Raw genomic sequence first — 26,822 nt, 5'->3', positions numbered from 1 at the left:
CATGTCGAGAAGTTAAAACGTTTGTACAGACGAGGGCGAGAAACTTAGAAGAAACTGCAACACAACGAAGGACGAACTGCTTGTGCTAACCAAACATGCAGTGGTAAAAACCTTTTCCCACCTATTCAAAAATGTCCCAGTCCAGCTTTACCAATTGGACAACTTTCCATCGAGCAAGTCACTATAATACTAGCCTTCACCTAAAGCCAGGACTGCGAGTGAGCAGTTTGTTTCTAGAAGGTCAACGGGCTCATAGTGATGTTTAGAAAGTGGTTGACTTGGAAGTGTTTAGTATAATTTGGGGGGAGTCCGCTGCTCATCTGCTAAATACCTATCTGCTACACGCTGAAGCGCTGACTAGATGTGCTCTGAATACGCACTGCTGATTGGCTTGTTATCGCTAATGTTGTAACCAATCAGATGGTTGTGCGGGAGGGACAATGCAGGGTGCTGTGCAGGAGACAGAAGCAGAACGGAGCAGCTTATTAAGACTTTAGAATAGGCAGCTACTTCATATGTTCATGTGGAACTCGTTCGGTACTCCTCCGCACTGAACAAGAACCCCCGTACCGAAACGGTTCAATACAAATACACGTTCCGTTACACCCCTAATCCCAACATTGCCAATGCTGGACTCTGGAAAGAGGTTCCGCAGCCTCCATAGCAGAACCTCCAGTTTCTGTAACAGCTTCTTCCCTCAGTCCGTAAGACTCTTGAACGCATTGAAATAATCCCCTCAATTCCCCCCCAAGAAAGGATTAACTGGCTGGAATGTATAGGCTCCAGCAACCCCCCGCAACCCCAAAAGGGACAAGCGGTAGAAAATGGATGGATGGAAGGATGGCTGTAATATAAAGACAATGTAACATACATCCATAAACGTGGATGCACATGCAAAAGTGCAATATATTTATCCGTACAGTAATCAATTTATTTATATCCCCACCTTATTACTCTTTTATTATGCACTACCATGAGCTAATGCAACAACATTTCGTTCTTATCTGTACTGCAAAGGTCAAATTTGAATGACAATAAAAGGAAGTGTAAGTCTAAGTCTAAGTCAATGTTGACACGGTCGACTGATCAGCTGCTTCCTTGTTTTCTTGCTCGTCAGACTTTATCCTAGATCAAAAATAATGCCTCTCACCTGGAAAGTAGAAGGGCGAGGACGCATTTTGACAAGTTGGCATATTTTGACAGCCAATTTAGACCCGGGAATGGTGAGAACAACACAAAAAGACGCTTCAGTTCGTCCCCCTTTCCTTCACCAGGGACTATGAATCATTTGTTATCTAAATGGGAATATATGAACATCCTAACAGTCGGCATCCAAATGACAGCAGACATTGTACAGTAAGTGATAATTTATTATGTCTGTCGTAAAGGCTGCATTGAGTAATAATCAGTGATGTTGTGGGGGGTAACGCAAACGTTATGATGTGCCGTTTATGCTTAAAATTACGAAAATACTTAAATATTAAGTGTTACTATAATTGCACCCGTTACTACATTACATATATACTTACATCATGAATATAAAACCTTAATGGACGTGTTTTAGGCAGAAGAGAAAGAGGCTCCGATAGGATCCATTGTAAGCAGACTTTTGAACTCATTTATTTAATACTTAGAATGCATTAGAAAAAAATACAAACCCCAAAAGCAGTGTAGTTTGCACGTTGTGTAAATGTTAAATAAAACAGAATACAATGATTTGCAGATCCTTTGCAGACAAGATACTTAACTTTCGAACCGAAAAACTATATTTTTTGCCAATATTAGCTAATTTGTAATTCGATGCATGCAACATGTTTAAAAAAGCTGGCACAAGTGACAAAAAAGACAAAGAGTTAAGAAATACTCATTTTACACTTATTTGGAACATCCCACGGGTGAACAGGCTAATTGGGAACAGGTGGTTAACATGACTGGGTATAAAAGCAGCTTCCATGAAATGCTTAGTCATTCACAAACAAAGACGGGGCGAGGGTCACCACTTTGTCAACAAATGCGAGACCAAATTGTCCAACAGTTTGAGAACAACATTTCTCACCAAACTATTGCAAGGAATTTAAGGATTTCACCATCCAAGGTCCATAATGTCACCAAAAAGTTCAGAGAATCTGGAGAAATCACTGCACGTAAACGATGATATTACGGACCTTCAATCCCTCAGGCGGTACTGCATCAAAAACCGACATTAGTGTGTAAAGGATATCACCACATGGGTTCAGTAACACTTCAGAAAACCACTGTCAGTAACTACAGTTGGTCGCTACATCAGTAAGTGCAAGTTAAAACTCTACTATGCAAAGCGAATGCCATTTATCAACAACACCCAGAAATGCCGCCAGGTTTGCCAGGCCCGAACTCATCTAAGATGAACTAATGCAAAGTGGAAAAGTGTTCTGTGGTCTGACGAATCCACATTTCAAATTGTTTTTGGAAACTGTGGACGTTGTGTCCTCCGGAAAAAGTGGGAAAAGAAACATCCGGATTTTTCTAGACGCAATGTTGAAAAGCCAGCATCTGTGATGGTATGGGGGTGTATTAGTGCCCAAGGCATGGGTACAATTAATAGTGAAAGGTACATACAGGTTTCGGAGCAACATATGTTGCCATCCAAGCAACGTTATCATGGACGCCCCTGCTTATTTCAGCAAGACAATGACAAGCCACGTGTTACAACAGCATGGCTTCATAGTAAAAGAGTGTGGGTACTAGACAGGCTCGCCTGTAGTCCAGACCTGACTCCCATTGAAAATGCGTGGCGCATTATGAAGTGTAAAATACGACAACAGAGACCCTGGACTGTTGAACAACATAAGCTGTTCATCAAGCAAGAATGGGAAAAAAAATCCACCTGAAAAGCTTCAAAAATTGGTTTTCTCAGTTCCCAAATATTAACAGTGTTGTTAAAAGGAAAGGCCATGTAACACAGTGGTAAAAAAAATGCTCCTGTGCCAACCTTTTTGCAATATGTTGCTGCCATTAATTTCTAAGTTAATGATTATTTGCATACGTTTCTCAGTTGGAACATTAAATATTTTGTCTTTGCAGTCTATTCAATTCAATCTAAGTTGAAAATGTTGTTTTTATTTACAAATTACACAACGTGCCAACTGCACTGGTTTGTGGTTATGTACATCCGTTGTCTTATCTTTCATACTGATTGTCTTATCTTTCATACTGCTTGTAAATGATAGGCAAAATCCCCCACCCCCGAAATTGCAGTTCCCCTTTAAAAAGAACAACAATGCGCACCGAACTGAAAAACGCGGCTACAAATCAGTAACAAGATTCGAACCGGGGGAATGTGACACAAGGATAAAAAAAACACAACAAAACATTGTGTCAAATAATGAGTCACATCTGCATGCTGCTTAGTGAGTTTAGTACACGAACATGGCATTTAAAATTCAAATGCATGACTGCACATAATCCTGATGTGCGGGGAAAGAATGTGACGATGTTAACACGGAGTCACGCCGGCCTCCTGGGTCTGCTTCCTGTCGGGTCGGCCGGCGTCTTCTCAAGATCACCCCCCTCCCCAACCCCACTTCCTCGGGTTATAGTAAGCGCAGCACAAACCGCCTCAAGTTCCCGCAACAGGTCGTGCTTTCTCTGGCCGCGGGACATTTGAGCAATCCAGGAAACAAAATGGGTGAGGCGAGCGACACTTCAGCAAACGCTCCGGCTGACGCAAGACGCATCAACGTTAGCAAGTGATGCTTGGTGGCGTACAGTATCTTCTCCGTGCCAGCGGCGGTGGATCCGGCACCTGGCGGGTGTGCGCCCACGCGCAGGAAGTCACAACGGCGCTCTATCAAGAATGGAAAAACAACTTACAAAACACCTGTGTCTCGCTCGCCGAGGCGATGATCGCATGAGATTAGGCGACGGACAAGAGCCGACTGTTTGACTTTCGAACAAATACTCAAGTGTGGCCCCCCCCCTGCTCCGCGGCGTTTGTGTATTTAAAAACGAAACAAGACGGGGGCTGTGAAGGTTCACTGCATTCCTATTCCTTAAGGACATTTGACTATACAAAGATGACAGTTTTATATTTTTTTTAAATGTTCTGAACTCTTGTTTGAATACCAGTGTTGTACCTGGCTCCAGGCTTCTCATAGCTAACGGGGTGTTTCTTTTTACCACCGTTAATACAAACCCCGTTTCCATTAGAGTTGGGAAATTGTGTTAGATGTAAATATAAACGGAATACAAATCATTTTCAACCCAATATGCTATAAAGACAACATATTTGATGTTCAAACTGATAAACATAATTTTTTTGCAAATAATCATTAACTTTAAAATTTGATGCCAGCAACACGTGACAAAGAAGTTGGGAAAGGTGGCAATAAATACTGATAAAGTTGAGGAATGCTCATCAGACACTTATTTGTAACATCCCACAGGTGTGCAGGCTAATTGGGAACAGGTGGGTGCCATGACTGGGTTATAAAACAGCTTACCAAAAAATGCTCAATCTTTCACAAGAAAGGATGGAGCGAGGTACACCCTTTTGTTCACAACTGCATGAGCAAATAGTCAAACAGTTTAAGAACAACGTTTCTCAAAGTGCAATTGCAAAAAAATTAGGGGATTTCAACATCTACGGTCCATAATATCATCAAAAGGTTCAAAGAATCTACAGAAATCACTCCACGTAAGCGGCATGGCCGCAAACCAACATTAAATGACCGTGACCTTCGATTCCTCAGACGGTACTGTATCAAAAACCGACATCAATCTCTAAATGATATCACCACATGGGCTCAGGAACACTTCAGAAAACTACTGTCACTAAATATAGTTGGTCGCTACATCTGTAAGTGCAAGTTAAAGCTCTACTATGCAAAGCGAAAGCCATTTATCAACAACCTCCAGAAACGCCTTCGGCTTCTCTGGGCCCGAGATCATCTAAGATGGACTGATGCAAAGTGGAAAAGTGTTCAGTGGTCTGACAAGTCCACATTTCAAATTATTTTTGGAAATATTCGACATCGTGTCATCTGGACCAAAGGGGAAAAGAACCATCCAGACTGTTATCGACGCAAAGTTCAAAAGCCAGCATCTGTGATGGTAAGGGAGTGCATTAGTGCCCAAGGCATGGGTAACTTACACATCTGTGAAGGCACCATTAATGCTGAAAGGTACATACAGGTTTTGGAACAACATATGCTGCCATCTAAGCGCCGTCTTTTTCATGGACGCCCCTGCTTATTTCAGCAAGACAATGCCAAGCCAAATTCAGCACAAGTTACAACAGCGTGGCTTCGTAAAAAGAGTGCGGGTACTTTCCTGGCCCGCCTGTTGTCCAGACCTGCCTCTTATCGAAAATGTGTGGCGCATTATGAAGCGTAAAATACGACAACGGAGACCCCGGACTTTTGAACGACTGAAGCTCTACATAAAACAAGAATGGGAAAGAATTCCACTTTCAAAGCTTCAACAATTAATTTCCTCAGTTCCCAAACGTTTATTGAGTCTTTTTAAAAGAAAAGGTGATGTAACACAGTGATGAACATACCCTTTCCCATCTACTTTGGCACATGTTGCAGCCATGAAATTCTATGTTAATTTTTATTTACAAAAAATAAATAAAGTTTATGAGTTTCAACATCAAATATGTTGTCTTTGCAGTGCATTAAATTGAATATGGGTTGAAAAGGATTTGCGAATCATTGTATTCCATTTATATTTACATCCAACACAATTTCCCAACTCAAATGGAAACGGGGTTTGTACATACAGAGATATATATATATATATATATATATATATATATATATATATACACACAGTATATATAAACATACATTTATATAAACCTACAGAGAGAGAGAGAGAGAGAGAGAGAGAGAGAGATTCCCCCAAAAAGTGCAGTTTCCCTATAACTTCTAAGAGGGGGGGGGGGGGGGTACTGTGTGTACAGTATTTTGTACATTCAGTTAACCATTTGAACCTTATTCTCTATGTTTGGGTAAAATTGATACTCGGCCAGTGTTAACTTGGTATAACAGATGGTTGCCATCCTTGTTTTTTGCATTTAATATTCCAGCGAGAAGTGTAAAAATGTTAAAAAAAAAGCACCCATCACGACCGAACACCTGCTCATTTGCAACTGTTCATTGCTTGCGGGTAGACAAACCAGTTCGATGTTTTCCATCCCAAACAAACACGCCACAAGCAAGCAGTGCGATGTAGAGAAACATCCATAGAAGTCACACAACTGCAACTCTTGTGTTAGAGCTACAGACCACGCAACTCCGTTTGTGTTGTACTCACCACATCCTTCATGGAGGGGATGAACGAGAAGCAATCTGTTAACACCAGTCAAATAAATAATCAACCTATTCATTTTTTGTGGAATTTTACAATAATAGAGTAGTTGTTAATTTTTTTGGAGGCCAAATTGATTTCAATATTCAACCAGCAGATCGTTGTGTTAGTTAAGGTGGTGTCTCTACGGCGGTAGGGGGTGGGTGGGTGTAAGGATCGGTGTAACCCGGCCTGTCGCCATCACGTCTCCACCTCGTCGCTGCCACCACAGCCTGGGGGGCAATAGACTACAGGCTGTGGTGAAGTAGGCCGGCTTCGTCGCGTGTAGAAGCCTGCAATTTTTGGTTGTGTTTTCCGCTCCATATGCTGAATGGGGATATACGATATATATCTCGATATTTTTTCCATTAAGTAAAAACAAAAAAGCCCTAGTTACCTGAGATACGAAGTATGTCATTACTATGCCACGTGCTGACATATGCTCAACTCATCATGCTTAATTTATAACAGCATTTGGGAAGCCTGTAGTTGATTTTTATTACACAAATGTTATATTTGTATCAACATGTGATTGCAGGGACCCTGCCATTCAAAACTAGGCTGCTACATTACTAATGATTAATGTAACTATAGCTGGAAAAATAGTACAATAGCAATAGGAGAGACTATTCATCCCTGAACACCATGAAGTTCATGTAGGCTTTATGATGCAGTTACATTATTAAATCAATTATCAGGGACAGCTTCAGGAAACTCTTTATTTAACCTAATGTCATTTTTTGCTGCTTCATCACACCTCAATCAACACAGGAAAATGTAAAGTGAAATAATAGACAGAGCTTTGCTGTCTTTAACACACACACACTGCAAAATGAGCTAATGTTACGCTAAAAGCTAATTAGCCTTCACCTCAAGGACTGCGAGCGAGCTGAGCTGCCGTTTATGTTTCTAGAACGTCAACGGGCTCATAGTGATGTTACTAGTATGTGACTGGGAGGTGTTTGTCATAATTTGGGGTAAGTCCGCTGCCTGATGCTTACATGCTAAACACCTATATTCTCATCACGACGCTGGAGCAATGACTCCATGCGCTCTGAATATGCACTGCTGATTCGCTGTTACCGCTTTGCTTTTAAACAATCAGATGGTTCTGTTGGTGGGACAATGCTGTGCTGCAGAGAGTACTGACAGAGACAGAGGCAGAACGAAGCGGGGCAGCTTGTTAAGACTTTAGCTTAGGCGGCGGCTCTTTGTTGTTAAGGCAGCCACCTTAGCAACAAAGCGCTGCGGGAAACCCTGAATATGATTAGCCTGAGTGTGTGACGACTCAAAAGCGTACCGATAGCGTGGGAGCTATGGCGAAGCTTAGCACAGGGACAGGAATCAAAAGTCAGAGAAAAACACTTAGCATAAGGGTTGCATGGATAGTACAAAATGTCGTCACTGTAGCGCAATGCAAACAAGGAAGCCAGACTGAATGTGGAAAAAAAACGGGAATACATAGCTTTCTGATTAGTGTCCGGGAGCAGGTGAGCGTAGGGCTGGGCGATTGGGGTTTGTCTCTGTGCGATATAGAAAATGACTATATCGTGATATTCGAGTATAGGTTCTCACGCAGATGCTTTTAGCTGCAGGCGTTACACTCCAGACTCTTCTCACTCTTTCTTGTCTCTCCTTCTCACAGAGACGTAAAACAAGCGCACCTTCTTACATACGTCACATACGTATACGCCTTCGCGGAACAGAGGTAGCAACACGGGTAACGTTAGCTGTGGTGCGAGTGGGTAATACGAGAGAAAGAACGTGCGAATCTGTTAAACAAATGAAGGAAGAATTAATTCCCAAGAAAAACAGCAGGGGGTCCATTGTCTGGCGGTGGTTTGGCTTCAAGTGGGAATATGTCAAACAGACAACCGTATATTGTCAAATGTGGGGCAAAAGCGTTTCTACAAAAAGTAGATTCATTGCTAATATGTAGCATAATTTGAAAAGTCACCCACTATAGAACGAAGAGTGCTTACTCTGCGTGGCACTATCTCCTTTCGGTGCCACACCAACAAAATGCCGAGGTAAACATTTCCACATCAACATCGTATGAAAAAAATGGTCAACAACATAAGGAGATAACGTCCGCAGTAACCTCCCCCAATAGCGATTTGATTTCCTAGTATGCATCTCATTTTCATTTGACAGTTATTGAAATATCGTGTGTAACATCATGCACAAAAGTGCACTTTATTTGTTTTAAACTATTGTAGTGGCGTTTTGTACAAAAAGTGCACTTTAATTTAGTGTTGTTTTGATACGTCATCTCAGTGACATCATGCACAAAAGTGCATTCATAGCTTGTTTGAAAATCTCTCTGACAATCTTGCACTTTCTGTTTTGGAAATGACATGAATGTTTGTGCCATTGCTTAATAACTTTAATAAATACACTTTTGGTCAATTGACTTAGTTGTGATTTCCTTCTCTGCATGAAATCTTAAAAGTAGCGTATATTAATGCAGTTTGAAGAAAAATGTTTTAATGTAGACACGTAGAATCATCATACTGCTGTGATTGTATGCATCAAGTGTTCATTCAAAGCCAAGGCAAAATATCGTAATATATATCGTATATCGCGATATGGCCTAAAAATATCTTGATATTAAAAAAAAGGCAATATCGCCCAGCACTAAGTGAAACTAATCTGCAGTCTGGCAACTGAAACACAAACCCAGGGGTGAAAAAAAACAAAACTGAGGTAGTCAAAACCAACAGAACAAAACATGATCCGGTAAATGTATCATAACAGAGTGACTGGTCAGTAAAGATTGAGGAAAAAAAATAAAAAAATTAAAAAACATTTTTTTATTTTTTTAATCGATTAAGAATCGTTACACAAAATAATCGGGGTTAATTTGAATTTTTTTGTTGTTGTTGACACTCCTAGTTTTCCTCATTTGTGCATTATTTTGTGTTTCTGACATATTTACTGCTGATACAAATGTCAACGTGGCTTTGGGTCAGTGACAAAGTGATGGTTTTGATTGGGAATAACTGAAACCGAAAGTAAAAGTAAATACCGATGTTATGAGACTAGTTAAACATGAGATTTCAGTTTGGCATGTCCTGACGGTTTTAAAACGGACTCATTGCGCATACCGATTATCTCCCGATGCAGAGTCATGAGGGCCTTGATTGTGTCGTGTGATACGGGGCTCTTTGTGTTTAAGGCCACTTAGCATCGGGGCGTTGCGAGACAGCCGTTTGAATGCACGATGAGGAACAGCGTGGAAACTTCTAGGCCAGAATATATCCCGACGAGGGCGGCTATATTTACGCAAAGAGTCAATTTCCCTTGCTTTTCTTAGTGGTTGTATCGGAATCATTGCTTAAAAAAGGGGCGCTGAAGAAGCTCTATGATTCATTTAAAAAGGCTCAGCTTGTCGCCGGCAAGAGCATGAAGCTTAGGGGAATTAAAAATCCCACAGAGATAAAATGCACTTCACTGGCCTCGGATGGGAGAAAACATCTTGGACAGCGAGAGATCATTTGCAGCACATTTATCGCAATATTTTACCGCAAAAACTCTTAAGCACGTCTACAAAGAAGATACCAGTGTTGTCACGGTCCACTTCCAGCAACTGTCCTTCAAAAACATTAATGATTGTTGCATACATTTTAAATTAGAGACGTCTGATAATATCAAACTGCCGATATTATCGGACGATAAATGCTTTAAAATGTGATATCGGAAATTATCGGTTTCAAAAACAAAAATCTTTGACGGACGTAGGGAGAAGTACAGAGCGCCAACAAACCTTTAAGGCACTGCCTTTGGGTGCTGGCCCAATCCCATAATATCTACGGCTTTTCACACACACAAGTCAATGCAAGGCATACTTGGTCAACAGCCATACAGGTCACACTGAGGGTGGCCGTATAAACAACTTTAAGATTGTTACAAATATGTGAACCCACACCAAACAATAATGACAAACACATTTCGGGAGAACATCTGCACCGTAACACAACATAAACACAACAGAACAAATACCCAGAACCCCTTGCAGCACTAACTCTTCCAGGACGCTACAATTTACACCCCCCGCTACTCTCCACCGCCCCACCTTTATCTCCTCATGCTCTCTCAGGGAGAGTGTGTCCCAAATTCCAAGTTGCTGTTTTGAGGCATGTTAAAAAAAAATAATGCACTTTGTGACTTCAATAATAAATATGGCAGTGCCATGTTGGCATTTTTTTCCATAACTTGAGTTGATTTATTTTGGAAAACCTCGTTAAATTTGTTTAATGCATCCAGCGGGGCATCACAACAAAATTAGGCATAATAATGTGTTAAATCCACAACTGTATATATCGGTATCGGTTGATATGGGAATCGGTAATTAACAGTTAGAACATATCGGAATATCGGATATTGGACATCTCTAATAAAAAAAATCATTGTAAAAAAATAATCAGTGTAAAAATTATTTAGTATAAAAAAATTCAGGGCTCAAAAATTAAGAAAATCACGTCTACAAAATACAAGACTTACTGCAGGCAAATTAAGGCAGAAGCAATTAATTATGTCTCAGAACCAGCCAATGAGGTGTCAAGTTTGAAGTCACATGACAGGGGTCTTGCAAAACCACAAAAAAAAAAAAAACAGTTAACTGTGATACTATGGCATAATACAACATAAACATTTCAACGGAGCCCACTGGATGTTTTCAAACTATAGAAATTATTCCAATGTTTTTTTTGTTGTTTTTTTTACACTGCATTCCATCCCTCCATCCATTTTCTACCGCTTGTCCTTTTCGGGGTCACGGGGGTTGCTGAAACCTATCTCAGATTGTGTTTCAATTAAATTGTCTGCATATTGTTATGTAAAAAAAAAAATCCGTTCACAAAATTGAAACGCAAGCAATTCAGTTACATAAATTCAGTGTGAAAAAAAAAAAAAAGACAAAAATCAACCTCCATGTCAAACTTCCTACTGCTTACGACTGAACTGGAATCAGCAATATCAGCCTAATAGGGTTGTACAGTATAAAGGTATCAGTATAGTACCGCAATACTAATGAATCATATTCGGTATTATACCGCCTCTGAAAAGTACCAGTCCCCCATCCGCCGTCATCATCAAGTCGTGTCATGCAGACGAGCATGTTCGCATACTTGCCAACCCTCCCGGATTTTCCGTGAGACTCCCGAAATTCAGCGCCTCTCCCGAAAACCTCCCGGGACAAATGTTCTCCCGAAAATCTTCAGAAATTCAGGCGGAGCTCCATACAGACCTTACTCAATGTTGTAACCCTCTTAAACAGGACAATACTGCTATCTACTGTACAGGGAATATAATGTAAATATATTCTACATTTAAGTGCAGTCAAGGAACATGCATTAAAGAGTCTGTTCTGAAGCCCACAGTAAAGATACGTAACTTCATCACGTCGCCTGGTTATTGACTCCAACCCAATATATTACACTGTCGACGGGCAAAATGAAGAAATACGCTTGCAAGTTCCAGAACGATTGGAAACAAGAATTTCAGTTTACCCAGGAGAGTTCGATGGGGAAGGGGTATGTTGCCTGTACATTTTGTAGAACAGACTTCTCCATTGAACACGGCGGCCGAACGGATATACTCAGCCATGAACGGTCAGTCAGCGAAGCACAAAGCGTCCGCAGCGCAGCATCGTTCACAACCCAGTATTATGGCCCACCTCGCAAAATGGAGACCCGATGGTGTATCTTATGCTGAGACAAAGATGGCTATGCTGATAGCTGGAATCAACATCCCGTTCTCATTTGCGGATGTCTGCAACAAATCCATAAAGGATGTTCCCGGATTCGGAGATCGCTCGCCAATACGCAAATGTCAGAACAAAGGTTACACAAATAGTGAAAGGTAAGAGTTGTTGTTTTTTTAGTAACCAACAAGCACAGTATAGTTAGTAGAACAACTGTGCTTTTATTACTGTGTATTTGATAGGTCCCGTCCGAAATTCAACTATTTCTTTTATTTATATATATAATAAAATAAATATATATAGCTAGAATTCAATGAAAGTCAAGTATTTCAAACATATATATATATATGTATTTTTATATATATATATTTTTTTGCATATATATATATGTATATATATATTTTTTTTTTTGCATATATATATATATATATATATATATATATATATATATGAAATACTCGAGTTGGTGAATTATAGCCACCCCTCTTAACCACGCCTCCGCCCCACCCCCACCTCCCGAATTCGGAGGTCTCAAGGTTGGCAAGTATGTGTTCGGCAGTGCACAATCACAGAGTACTTACAAGCAGAAACAGTGTGTAGACAGAAAAGGGAGAACGGACAAATTTTGGCTTAAAAACTAACAATAAATGTGAAGTTATAACACTGAAACACCCTCAGGAAGAGGTGTTTTAAGACTTGGCTGGCGACAAATATGGTACATGTATTTCAATCAACATTCCTGTACGATGAGCAATAACTAGTCATGCGCCACTACAAACCTCAGTACACTGGAGTCATAATATTGGATGGCTTAGAAATGATCAATAATTGACAATGTCAAAATGAGGTTTCACTATGTCCATTCATTAACCATCAAAACAATTATCTTAACTATAAATACAATACACACAGGTGAATGAAGTGCAAACTTAGTCAACAACCATATCGCAAATCCTAAAGAGCCAAACACGGAGGTTAATTTGTCTTTTTTGACACTGAATTAATGTATCTGAATTTTTTATTTTTTTTACATCAAATTATGCTGACAATTTCATTGAAAAAATGAAGTGTTACAATAATCAGTGCATAAAAATCCTATGTAAAAATTATTTGGCGCATAAAAAAATCATTGTGAAAAAATAATTTGTGTAAAAAAAACAGACAAAAATTTACGTCCATATCAACCTTATTAGGGTGATTATTGAACGACGCCAACACTGTCATAAACATGTACCATATGGTGAAACCAATGACGGACACATTTTGGGGAAATATTTTCACCGCAACACAACACAAATACTACAGAAAAAAAATTCCCAGAATTCCCAGCAGCACCAACTCTTCCGGGACACTACAATATAAACAAACGCCATTGGTGGATCAAGACCTAACTTATACTGTAATGATACCAAGTACAGGAGTGTATCTAGTCAATACTACTATGATTACGTAAATATTTTTTAGCATCACAAAATTGTATTTTTAATTATGTTTATGAACTCAGGAAATATATCCCTGGACACATTAGGACTTTGAATATGACCAATGTCTGATCCTGTAACTACTTGGTATCGAATTGATACCGAAATTTGTGGTATCATCCAAAACTAATGTTAGGTATCAAACAACAGAAGAATAAGTGATTATTACATTTTAACAGAAGTGTAGATAGAACATGTTAAAATATAAAACAAGCAGATATTACCAGTAAATTAACAAGTAGATTAATAATAAATGTTGTACCATTTGATTCATGCAGACTGAGTTTTGTGGTCAACAGTGACAAGACTTGTGTGTTACACAGCAGTTAGGGAAAATGTCTGGAGGGTGTTTTGGACGTCTTTGTTACCTGTTTACAAAACACTCCGAGCACAGTGCGTGGCCACTGGAAAATGACCGAAAGTGTTATGGAATAATCCAAGACACTGACAGTGGTTTTGTAGTGCAAACACAATCATGAGTAGAAGAGTCCGAGATGGCCTTCGTTCTATTGTAGTGTTTTTCAACCACTGTGCCGCGGCACACTAGTGAACTACAGTCTGGTGTGCCGCGGGAGATTATGTGAATTCACCTAATTGGCTAAAAACATTTTTTTGCAAACTAGTAATTATAATCGGCAAATAATGCGCCCTTGTTGAGTGTCTGAGCTGTCTACAGCCCGGCAGAGTAACCATGTAATATTCTTCCATATCAGTAGGTGGCAGCAGGTAACTAATTTCTTTGTAGATGTCGGGAACATTGGTTTGTCATGATCACAATATGGGGTAGGCAGCATGCAGGTAAAAAGGTATTTAACATTTAAATAAAAAATTAACAAAAGTGGAGTGACGCTAAGAAAAAGCATTGAAGCTTAGGGATGGCTATGCAAAACGAAACTAAAATTGAACAGGCTGCAAAGTAAACAAATACACAATGCTGGACGAAAGCAAAGACTTACAGCAGACGGTGTCCACAAAGTACATCCGCACATGACAATCAACTATATCCCCACAAAGAAGGAGAGCGTCCGCACAACTTCAATTGTCTTGATTGCGGAAACAAAGCAGATGCGGGAAATACAGGAAAATACTACCAAAAAAGGAAAAAGCCACCAAAATAAGAGTGCAAGACAATAACTAAAACACTACACACAGGAAAACACCAAAAAACTCAAGGTAAATCACGGCGTGATGTGACAGGTCGTGACAGTACTTTAAGACAATAGCTATAGTAACACATGCCTGGTTATGGTTGAAAATTCATATCCAACAATTACGATAACAACATTTTATTGTCAATATACTGAGTTTCGTTTTTTAATGATTTGTGCAAATAATGTGCCATTGTTGAGTGTTTGTGCTATCTACAGCCCCGCAGAGTAACCATGTAATATTCTTCCATATCAGTAGGTGGCAGCAGGTAGCTAATTTCTTTGTAGATGTCGGGAACATGGTTTGTCATGATCACAATATTACGATCGGCAGTGTGCAGGTAAGAAGGTATCTAACACTTAAATAAAAAATAAACAAAGGCATTGAAGCTTAGAGATTGCTATACAAAACAAAACAAAAACTGGCTGCAAAGTAAACAAAAACAGAATGCTGGACGACAGCAAAGACTTACAGCCTGTGGAGCAGACAGCGTCCACAAAGTACATCCGTACATGACAGTCAACAATGTCCCCACAAAGAAAGATAACGTCCGCACAACTTAAATTGTCTTGATTGCGAAAAAAAAGCAGGTGCAGAGAATGTTCAAGGAAGACATGAAAAAATACTACCGAAAAAGAAAAAAGCCAACAAAATAGGAGCGCAAGACAAAAACAAAAACACCAAAAAACTCAAAATAAGTCCCGGCGTCATGTGACAGTTCGGGACAATACTTTGAGACAATAACTATAGTAATTCATGGTTGGTTATGGTTTGAATGCATATCCAACAATTGCGATAACGGCTTCTTATTGTCAATATACTAAGTTTCGTTTTTTAATGTTTTCTGCCAGTGGTGTGCCTCAGGATTTTTTCAATAAAAAGAAATGTGCCTTGGCTCAAAACAGGTTAAAAAACACTAGACTAACCCATTGAAATAAAGCAAGACACTGACAGTGGTTACATAGTGCAAAGGCAATCATGAGTCGAAGAGTCCCCAAAGGCCTTAGTTCTAATGCAGGGTTTTTCAAACACTGTGTGGCACTAGCGTGTCACCTAATTGGGCTAAAAACATTTTTTTTGAAAACAAGTAATTATAAACCACAAATAATGTGGCGTTGTTGAGTGTCTGTGCTGTCTACAGCCCAGCAGCGTAACCATGTAATATTTTTCCATATCAGTAGGCGGCAGCAGGTAGCAAATTTCTTTGTAGATGCCGGGAACATGGGTTAGGGTCATGATCACAATATGCGGTTGGCAGAGTGCAGGTAAAAAGGTATCTAACACTTAAATAAAAAAATAAATAAAGAATTAGTGCCGCTAAGAAAAGGCATTAAAGCTTAGGGATGGCTATGCAAAACGAAACTAAAACTGAACGGGCTGCCAAGTAAACAAAAATAAATTGTTGGAAGACAGCAAAGACTTACAGCGTGTGGAGCAGATGGCGTCCACAAAGTACAACCGTGCAGGACAATCAAAAATGTCCACACAAAAGAGGATAGCGCCCACACAACTTAAATTGTCTTCTTGATTGCGGAAACAAAGCAAGTGCGGGGAACAGCGCTCAAAGGAAGACATGAAAGAACCAACAAAAAAGGGAAAACGCCAACAAAAAAGGAGCACAAGACAATAACGAAAAAACTACACACAGGGAAAAAACAAAAAACTCAAAATAAATCCCGGCGTGATGTCATGACAATACTTTGAGACAATAGCTATAGTGATTCATGGTTGGTTATGGTTTAAATTCATATTTAAAAATTGCGATAACGACTTTATTGTCAATATTGGCTGCTGAGTTTAATGTTTTTATTTTTTCTACTGGTGTGTGTGCCTCTTGATTTTTTCCATTGAAAAAAATGCGCCTTGGCTCAAAAAAAGGTTGAAAAACACTGGACTATAACCCATTGAAATAAACCAAGACACTGACAGTGGTTACATAGTGCAAAGGAAATCATGAGTAGAAGAGTCCCCAATGGCCTTCGTTCTATAGCAGACCTGGGCAAATGGAGGCCCGGGGGCCACATGCGGCCCGTTAAGCTTTTTAATCTGGCCCGTCGGACATTCCCAAATCATTTTTTTAGATCTTTAAGATGGAAAGTGTAGCTGCCATTATGATGTGCAGTGATGTTTTCTAATGACCGTAAGTCTTGAAATATACAAAGTACTTCAAGGGTTGGAATCTGCGCTTATGGATGATATACCAGTTACTATGGTAATCTAATTAGTTGCTATGGTCATCTAATTAGTTATTATGGTAATCTAATTAGTTAATATGGTCATCTACGTCACAGCAGCTTAGACGAGGCACCAAGCAGTGTGGGCGGAAAGTGTTTCCACAGACGCGGTAAGAGATTTTCACAACAAAGTTCTAAAGTACTTTATTGATCCCTGGGGGAAATGGCCGGAAACCTACATTGAATGACCGTGACCTTCGATCCCTCAGACGGCACTGTATCAAAACCCCGACATCTATCTCTAAAGGATATCACCACATGGGCTCAAGAACACTTCAGAAAACCACTGACAGTAAATACAGTTGGTCGCTACATCTGTAAGTGCAAGTTAAAGCTCTACTATGCAAAGCAAAAGCCATTTATCAACAACACCCAGAAACACCGCCAACTTCTCTGGGCCTGAGATCATCCAAGATGGACTGATGCAAAGTGGAAAAGTGCTCTGCGGTCTGACGAGTCCACATTTCAAATTGTTTTTGGAAATATTCGACATCGTGTCATCTGGACCAAAGGGGAAGCAAACCATCCAGACTGTTATTGACGCAAAGTTCAAATGCCAGCATCTGTGATGGTAAGGGGGTGCTTTAGTGCCCCAGGCATAGGTAACTTACACATCTGTGAAGGCACCATTAATGCTGAAAGATACATACAGGTTTTGGAACAACATATGCTGCCATCTAAGCGCCGTCTTTTTCATGGACGCCCCTGCTTATTAAAGCAAGACAATGCCAAGCCACATTCAGCACGTGTTACAACAGCATGGCTTTGTAAAAAAAAAAGAGTGCGGGTACTTTCCTGGCATCCCTGCAGTCCAGACTTGTCTCCCATTGAAAATTTGTGGCGCATTATGAAGCGTAAAATACGACTGAATCCCTACATAAATCCGGAATGGGAAAGAATTCCACTTTCAAAGCTTTAACAATTAATTTCCTCAGTTCCCAAATGTTAATTGAGTGTTGTTAAAACAAAAGATGATGTAACACAGTGGTAAACATGCCCTTACCCAACTACTTGGGCACGTGTTGCAGCCATGAAATTCTAAGTTAATTATTATTTTCCAAAAAAAAGAATAAAGTTTATGAGTTTGAACATCAAATATATTTTCTTTGTAGTGCATTTAATTGAATATGGGTTGGAAAGGATTTGCAAATCATTGTATTCTGTTTATATTTACATCTAACACAATTTCCCTACTCATATGGAAACAGGGTTTGTGATGCAAAGGGGGTGTGACATTCATATTTTGTCAATTTTCTGTGTTTTATCGTTCATAGAAAAATGTAAAAATCAATTATGCTTTCGTCATAACGTTTCTAGCATTCAATCAGGAGGTTTTGTATTAGTGTTCCTTAAAATAGCTATTCCGGCACCCAGACACATTTTTTTCTCTAAATGTGGCCCCGAGTCAAAATAATTGCCCAGGCCTGCTCTATAGGATAAAGACTGAGGGGTCTTATGGAGCTCCACAGCCTGCACGGTGACTTCCGTCTTCCACCCACCTTGATGATGCTGCTCCTGCGAGGCATGTCGGTTCTGTTGTCGGGGTCGGCAGAGGAGGCTTCCGCCGAACCGACCGCCGCCTCGTTCTCGCACATGCCACAGTCGCCGTTTGACACCGAGCCCTCGCCGGGCGTCTTCCCCGACATCTGCACGCCGTCCCCGGCGTGATAATCCCCGAACTCCGCCATGGGCGCAGCCAACACACACGCACACACACACACGGTCAAATAGCCTCCTGGCTCGGCTCTAGTAGTCCCGCTTCCTGTCGCGGATCATCTGGGCGGAACGCGGCTCGGTGGTCTGCCGGCGCATGTTTGCGGGGAGGCTGGTGTCGGCGCTCGCTATGTCACCGGAGCTAGCTGGCGCCGAGTGGGAAGCTATAACCGGTAACGCCACACGAACGCGCCCCGATGTAAACATGTCGGTCACGTGATCACCTCGCCGCGCACCCACTTTAGCGCAAGTTAGCTCGCCGGGCTAACTTTACTTTTTACTCCTCCCCTCCTCGGCGCAACTTTCCTGGCCCAAATGCCAGCCCGACTCGGAGTCCGGAATGCGGTGAGAAAGGAGAAGTTTTTGTTGTTGTTGAAACGTCGTCCGAAAGCGAGAAGAAGTCCGCGACGACGACAAAAAAAAAAAAAGTTGGCGTCGAAGCTGTCGTGAACGCGCACTGGCCCAAACAAGACGTGCTGTCAATCAAAGGAACTCTTCTTTAAAGGCCTACTGGAACCCACTACTAGCCACCACGCAGTCTGATAGTTTATATATCAATGATGAAATATTAACATTGCAACACATGACAATACGGCCCTTTTAGTTTATTTAATTACAATTTTAAATTTCCCGGGAGTTCCGTCTACAAAACGTCGTGTAATGATGACGTGTACGCAAGATGTCACGGGTTTTAAGGAAATATGAGCGCCGCACACACACACAGCTAAAAGTTGTCTGCTTTAACAGCATAATTACACAGTATTTTGGAGATCTGGGTTGCTGAATATTTTGCAATTTGTTCAATTAATATTGGAGAAGTCACAGTAGAAAGAATGAGTTGGGAAGCTTTAGCCTTTAGCCACACAAACACACGGTGATTCCTTGTTTAAAATTCCTGAAGGTGAAACTTTTCTATGGATCCCTACCAAATGTCAACCAGCAGGTTTCGGTGAGAAAACTGTGGTAAGGGGGAGAAGCTTTTGTTGTTGTTGTTGTTGTTGTTGTTGAAACGTCGTCCGAAAGCAAGAAAAGTCCGCGACGACGACAAAAAAAAAGTTGGAGTCTGCGTCGAATCTGTCGTGAACGCGCACTGGCCCAAACAAGACGTGCTGTCAATCAAAGTAACTCTTCTTTAAAGGCCTACTGAAACCCACTACTAGCCACCACGCAGTCTGATAGTTTATATATCAATGATGAAATATTAACATTGCAACACATGCCAATACGGCCTTTTTAATTTACTTAATTACAATTTTAAATTTCCAGGGAGTTTCGTCTTGAAAACGTCGTGTAATGATGACGTGTACGCAAGACGTCACGGGTTTTAAGGAAATATGAGCGCTGCACACACACACAGCTAAAAGTCGTCTGCTTTAACGGCATAATTACACAGTATTTTGGAGATCTGTGTTGCTGAATCTTTTGCAATTTGTTCAATTAATATTGGAGGAGTCACAGTAGAAAGATGGAGTTGGGAAGCTTTAGCCTTTAGCCACACAAACACACGGTGATTCCTTGTTTAAAATTCCTGGAGGTGAAACTTTCCTATGGATCCTTACCAAATGTAAACCAGCAGGTTTCCGTGAGAAAACTGTGGAAAGGGGGAGACGTGTTTGTTGTTGTTGTTGAAACATCGTCCGAAAGCAAGAAAAAGTCCGCGGCGACGACAAAAAAAAGTTGGAGTCGGCGTCGAAGCTGTCGTGAACGCGCACTGGCCCAAACAAGACGTGCTGTCAATCAAAGGAACTCTTCTTTAAAGGCCTACTGGAACCTACTACTAGCCACCACACAGTCTGATAGTTTATATATCAATGATGAAATATTAACATTGCAACACATGCCAATACGGCCTTTTTAGTTTATGTAATTACAATTTTAAATTTCCCGGGAGTTCCGTCTAGAAAACGTCGTGTAATGATGATGTGTACGCAAGACGTCACGGGTTTTAAGGAAATATGAGCGCTGCACACACACACAGCTAAAAGTCGTCTGCTCTAACGGCATAATTACACAGTATTTTGGAGATCTGTGTTGCTGAATATTTTGCAATTTGTTCAATTAATATTGGAGAAGTCACAGTAGAAAGATGGAGTTGGGAAACTTTAGCCTTTGGCCACACAAACACACGGTGATTCCTTGTTTAAAATTCCTGGAGGTGAAACTTTCCTATGGATCCCTACCAAATGTCAACCAGCAGGTTTCGGTGAGAAAACTGTGGTAAGGGGGAGAAGCTTTTGTTGTTGTTGTTGTTGTTGTTGTTGAAACGTCGTCCGAAAGCAAGAAAAGTCCGCGACGACGACAAAAAAAAAGTTGGAGTCGGCGTCGAAGCTGTCGTGAACGCGCACTGGCCCAAACAAGACGTGCTGTCAATCAAAGTAACTCTTCTTTAAAGGCCTACTGAAACCCACTACTAGCCACCACGCAGTCTGATAGTTTATATATCAATGATGAAATATTAACATTGCAACACATGCCAATACGGCCTTTTTAATTTACTTAATTACAATTTTAAATTTCCAGGGAGTTTCGTCTTGAAAACGTCGTGTAATGATGACGTGTACGCAAGACGTCACGGGTTTTAAGGAAATATGAGCGCTGCACACACACACAGCTAAAAGTCGTCTGCTTTAACGGCATAATTACACAGTATTTTGGAGATCTGTGTTGCTGAATCTTTTGCAATTTGTTCAATTAATATTGGAGGAGTCACAGTAGAAAGATGGAGTTGGGAAGCTTTAGCCTTTAGCCACACAAACACACGGTGATTCCTTGTTTAAAATTCCTGGAGGTGAAACTTTCCTATGGATCCTTACCAAATGTAAACCAGCAGGTTTCCGTGAGAAAACTGTGGAAAGGGGGAGACGTGTTTGTTGTTGTTGTTGAAACATCGTCCGAAAGCAAGAAAAGTCCGCGGCGACGACAAAAAAAAGTTGGAGTCGGCGTCGAAGCTGTCGTGAACGCGCACTGGCCCAAACAAGACGTGCTGTCAATCAAAGGAACTCTTCTTTAAAGGCCTACTGGAACCTACTACTAGCCACCACACAGTCTGATAGTTTATATATCAATGATGAAATATTAACATTGCAACACATGCCAATACGGCCTTTTTAGTTTATGTAATTACAATTTTAAATTTCCCGGGAGTTCCGTCTAGAAAACGTCGTGTAATGATGATGTGTACGCAAGACGTCACGGGTTTTAAGGAAATATGAGCGCTGCACACACACACAGCTAAAAGTCGTCTGCTCTAACGGCATAATTACACAGTATTTTGGAGATCTGTGTTGCTGAATATTTTGCAATTTGTTCAATTAATATTGGAGAAGTCACAGTAGAAAGATGGAGTTGGGAAACTTTAGCCTTTGGCCACACAAACACACGGGGATTCCTTGTTTAAAATTCCTGGAGGTGAAACTTTCCTATGGATCCCTACCAAATGTCAACCAGCAGGTTTCGGTGAGAAAACTGTGGAAAGGGGGAGAAGTTTTTGTTGTTGTTGTTGTTGTTGTTGTTGAAACGTGGTCCGAAAGCAAGGAGAAGTCCGCGAAGACGACAAAAAAAAAGTTGGAGTCGGCGTCGAAGCTGTCGTGAACGCGCACTGGCCCAAACAAGACGTGCTGTCAATCAAAGGAACTCTTCTTTAAAGGCCTACTGAAACCCACTACTAGCCACCACACAGTCTGATAGTTTATATATCAATGATGAAATATTAACATTGCAACACATGCAAATACGGCCTTTTTAGTTTATTTAATTACAATTTTAAATTTCCCGGGAGTTCCATTTTGAAAACGTCGTGTAATGATGATGTGTACGCAAGACGTCACGGGTTTTAAGGAAATATGAGCGCCGCACACACACACAGCTAAAAGTTGTCTGCTTTAACAGCATAATTACACAGTATTTTGGAGATCTGGGTTGCTGAATCTTTTGCAATTTGTTCAATTAATATTGGAGAAGTCACAGTAGAAAGAATGAGTTGGGAAGCTTTAGCCTTTAGCCACACAAACACACGGTGATTCCTTGTTTAAAATTCCTGGAGGTGAAACTTTCCTATGGATCCCTACCAAATGTCAACCAGCAGGTTTCGGTGAGAAAACTGTGGTATGGGGGAGAAGTTTTTGTTGTTGTTGTTGTTGTTGTTGTTGGTGTTGTTGAAACGTCGTCCGAAAGCAAGAAAAAGTCCGTGACGACGACAAAAAAAAAGTTGGAGTCTGCGTCGAAGCTGTCATGAACGCGCACTGGCCCAAACAAGACGTGCTGTCAATCAAAGGAACTCTTCTTTAAAGGCCTACTGGAACCCACTACTAGCCACCACGCAGTCTGATAGTTTATATATCAATGATGAAATATTAACATTGCAACACATGCCAATACAGCCTTTTTAGTTTACTTAATTACAATTTTAAATTTCCCGGGAGTTTCGTCTTAAAAACGTCGTGTAATGATGATGTGTACGCAAGACGTCACGGGTTTTAAGGAAATATGAGCGCTGCACACACACACAGCTAAAAGTCGTCTGCTTTAACGGCATAATTACACAGTATTTTGGAGATCTGGGTTGCTGAATATTTTGCAATTTGTTCAATTAATATTGGAGAAGTCACAGTAGAAAGATGGCGTTGGGAAGCTTTGGCCTTTAGCCACACAAACACACGGTGATTCATTGTTTAAAATTCCTGGAGGTGAAACTTTCCTATGGATCCCTACCAAATGTCAACCAGCAGGTTTCGGTGAGAAAACTGTGGAAAGGGGGAGAAGTTGTTGTTGTTGTTGTTGTTGAAACATCGTCCGAAAGCAAGGAGAAGTCCGCGACGACGACAAAAAAAAAGTTGGAGTCGGCGTCGAAGCTGTCGTGAATGCGCACTGGCCCAAACAAGACGTGCTGTCAATTAAAGGAACTCTTCCTTAAAGGCCTACTGGAACCCACTACTAGCCACCACGCAGTCTGATAGTTTATATATCAATGATGAAATATTAACATTGCAACACATGCCAATACTGCCTTTTTAGTTTACTTAATTACAATTTTAAATTTCCCGGAAGTTTCGTCTTGAAAACGTTGTGTAATGATGACGTGTACGCAAGACGTCACGGGTTTTAAGGAAATATGAGCGCTGCACACACACACAGCTGAAAGTCGTCTGCTTTAACGGCATAATTACACAGTATTTTGGAGATCTGTGTTGCTGAATATTTTGCAATTTGTTCAATTAATATTGGAGAAGTCACAGTAGAAAGATGGAGTTGGGAAGCTTTAGCCTTTAGCCACACAAACACACGGTGATTCATTGTTTAAAATTCCTGGAGGTGAAACTTTCCTATGGATCAGAGCGCGGTCAAGCCAACATGGATCTCGACCACATGTCAACCAGCAGGTTTCGGTGAGAAAACTGTGGTTGAAAAGTCAGTTCTTACCGGAGAAAAGCTGAGCTTGTGCCGTCCATAGCTGCCGTCGACTCCCCTGAGACACTGGCGTCAAAACAACCGTGGATACACCTTTCCGACTATCAGGTACTATTTAACTCACTAAAACACTAGCAACACAATAGAAAGATAAGGGATTTCCCAGAATTATCCTAGTAAATGTGTCTTAAAACATCGGAATCCGTCCCAATGCAATCGCGTTTTTTTTTTTCTTCTCTTTTTTATCTTTTTTTTTTTTCTAGTCCGTCCCTATCAATATCCTCAAACACAAATCTTTCATCCTCGCTCAGATTAATGGGGAAATTGTCGTTTTCTCGGTCCGAATAGCACTTTTTGTTGGAAGCTCCCATTAAAAATAATGTGAATATGTGAGGAGCCCCCACACTTGCGACATCATCGTCTGCGACTTGCGGTAGAGGCCGGGCTTTTCTCTTAGCACCGAAAGTTGCGAACTTTATCGTTGATGTTCTTTACTAAATCCTTTCAGCAAAAATATGGCAATATCGTGAAATTATCAAGTATGACACATAGAATGGACCTGCTATCCCCGTTTAAATAAGAAAATCTCATTTCAGTAGGCCTTTAAACTGACAGGACCTCTGCTGTTTAAAAAAATAAAAATAAAAACTACTGCCAAAAATGCCGCTCGAAGATCCTCTCAATGACAATTCCTGTATATGTCGGGACCACTGCTTTTTTTTTTTTTTTTTAAATAAAATAAAATACTGCCAAAAAAAGCTAATCAAAGATCCTCTATATCAGTGGTTCTTAACCTTGTTGGAGGTACCGAACCCCACCAGTTTTATATGCGCATTCACCTTCTTTAGTGAAAAATAAAAAATATTTTTTTTTTTTCCATTTCAAGACAAGTTATATGTTCTTGGTAACAATTTAGTTTGGGGAACATATTCTAAGTAACACAGACTTAATTTAGAGTTATTTGGACACTAGAGGAACATAGTCTAAGTCAGGGGTCACCAACCTTTTTGAAACCAAGAGCTACTTCTCGGGTACTGATTAATGCGAAGGGCTACCGGTTTCATACACACTTAAATATATTGCCAGAAATCGCCAATTTGCTCAATTTACCTTTAATAAATAAATCTATATATATATATATATATATATAAATATTTATCTCTGTCGTCGTACATTTTTTTTTTCCTTTTACGGAAGCTTTTTTGTTGAGAATAAATTATGAAAAAAAACACTTAATTGAACGGTTTAAAAGAGGAGAAAACTAAAAAAAATGAAAATAAAAATTTGAAACATAGTTTATCTTCAATTTCGACTCTTTAAAATTCAAAATTCAACCGAAAAATATGAAGAGAAAAACAAGCTAATTCGAATCTTTTTGAAAAAATTTAATAAATAATTTATGTAACATCATTAGTCATTTTTCCTGATTAAGATTAATTTTAAAAATTTGATGACATGTTTTAAATAGGTTAAAATCCAATCTGCACTTTGTTAGAATATTTAACAAATTGGACCAAGCTATATTTCTAACAAAGACAAATCATTATTTCTTCTAGATTTTCCAGAACAAAAATTTTAAAAGAATTTCAAAATACTTTGAAATAAGATTTAAATTTGATTCTACAGATTTTCTAGATTTGCCAGAATAATTCTTTTGAATTTCAATCATAATAAGTTTGAAGAAATATTTCACAAATATTTTTCGTCGAAAAAACAGAAGCTAAAATGAAGAATTAAATTAAAATGTACTTATTATTCTTTACAATACAAAAAATAAATGTACTTGAACATTGATTTAAATTGTCAGGAAAGAAGAGGAAGGAATTTAAAAAGTAAAAAGGTATATGTGTTTAAAAATCCTGAAATCATATTTAAGGTTGTATTTTTTTCTCTAAAATTGTCTTTCTGAAGTTATAAGAAGGAAAGTAATACAAATAAATGACTTTATTAAAACAAGTGAAGACCAAGTCTTTCAAATATTTTCTTGGATTTTCAAATTCTATTTGAGTTTTGTCCCTCTTAGAATTAAAAATGTTGAGCAAAGCGAGACCGGCTTGCTAGTAAATAAATAACATTTGAAAAATAGAGGCAGCTCACTGGTAAGTGCTGCTATTTGAGCTATTTTTATATCAGGCCAGCGGGCTACTCATCTGGTCCTTACGGGCGACCTGGAGCCCGCGGGCACCGCGTTGGTGACCCCTAGTCTAAGTAATAAAGACTTAATTAAGAGTTATTTGGTTAGGGTCAGGGTTAGAGGGTTAGGGTTATAATAAGGACATGCCGAATAAGGCATTAAAAAGTACTTATATGACTAGTTAAGAGCCAATATGTCACTAATTTGTATGTTAATAAGCAACTAATTAATGGTGAATATGTTCCCTATACGAAAGTGTTACCATGTTTTTTTACTGGTGCACAAAATGAACCGTGCATGAACATCACCTTGTTCAAACAACAAAACCAACACAGTGCATAAACTCACAACAAATTACACACCTGCGAATCAGTCAGCTGTTGCCGTACCCGTAATACGCCGATAGGGAGAAGTTTGTATTTACTCGATGAGTCGGGTGTGTTTTGACCTCTGCCGAACCCCTGAGGCCGACTCACCGAACCCCTAGGGTTCGATCGAACCCAGGTTAAGAACCACTGCTCTATATCTTTGGTTCTCAAATGGGGGTACGCGTACCCCTGGGGGTACTTGAAGGTATGCCAAAGGGGTACGTGAGATTTTTTTTAATATAATTCTAAAAATAGCAACAATTCAAAAATCCTTTATAAATATATTTATTGAATAATACTTCA

At 39.9% G+C, this 26,822-nt stretch overlaps 1 protein-coding gene across 1 annotated transcript in view; it reads right to left on the bottom strand.

The window, feature by feature from the left end:
• The window catches only part of LOC133561853 (inactive phospholipase C-like protein 2), a 60,525-nt gene extending 41,443 nt beyond the window's left edge, over nucleotides 1–19,082 (bottom strand). Inside the window, exon 1 of the mRNA XM_061915457.1 lies at nucleotides 18,398–19,082. Coding sequence (XP_061771441.1) covers nucleotides 18,398–18,586 — 189 coding nt within the window. The 5' untranslated portion in view covers nucleotides 18,587–19,082. The remainder of the gene's footprint in view (nucleotides 1–18,397) is intronic.
• Nucleotides 19,083–26,822: the final 7,740 nt, after the last annotated feature.

This window comes from Nerophis ophidion, linkage group LG11 (genome assembly GCF_033978795.1).
Source record: "Nerophis ophidion isolate RoL-2023_Sa linkage group LG11, RoL_Noph_v1.0, whole genome shotgun sequence".
NCBI classification, from domain to species: domain Eukaryota; kingdom Metazoa; phylum Chordata; class Actinopteri; order Syngnathiformes; family Syngnathidae; genus Nerophis; species Nerophis ophidion.
Note: the sequence above shows the minus strand (reverse complement) of the source record. Positions and strands in the feature narration are given on the sequence as shown.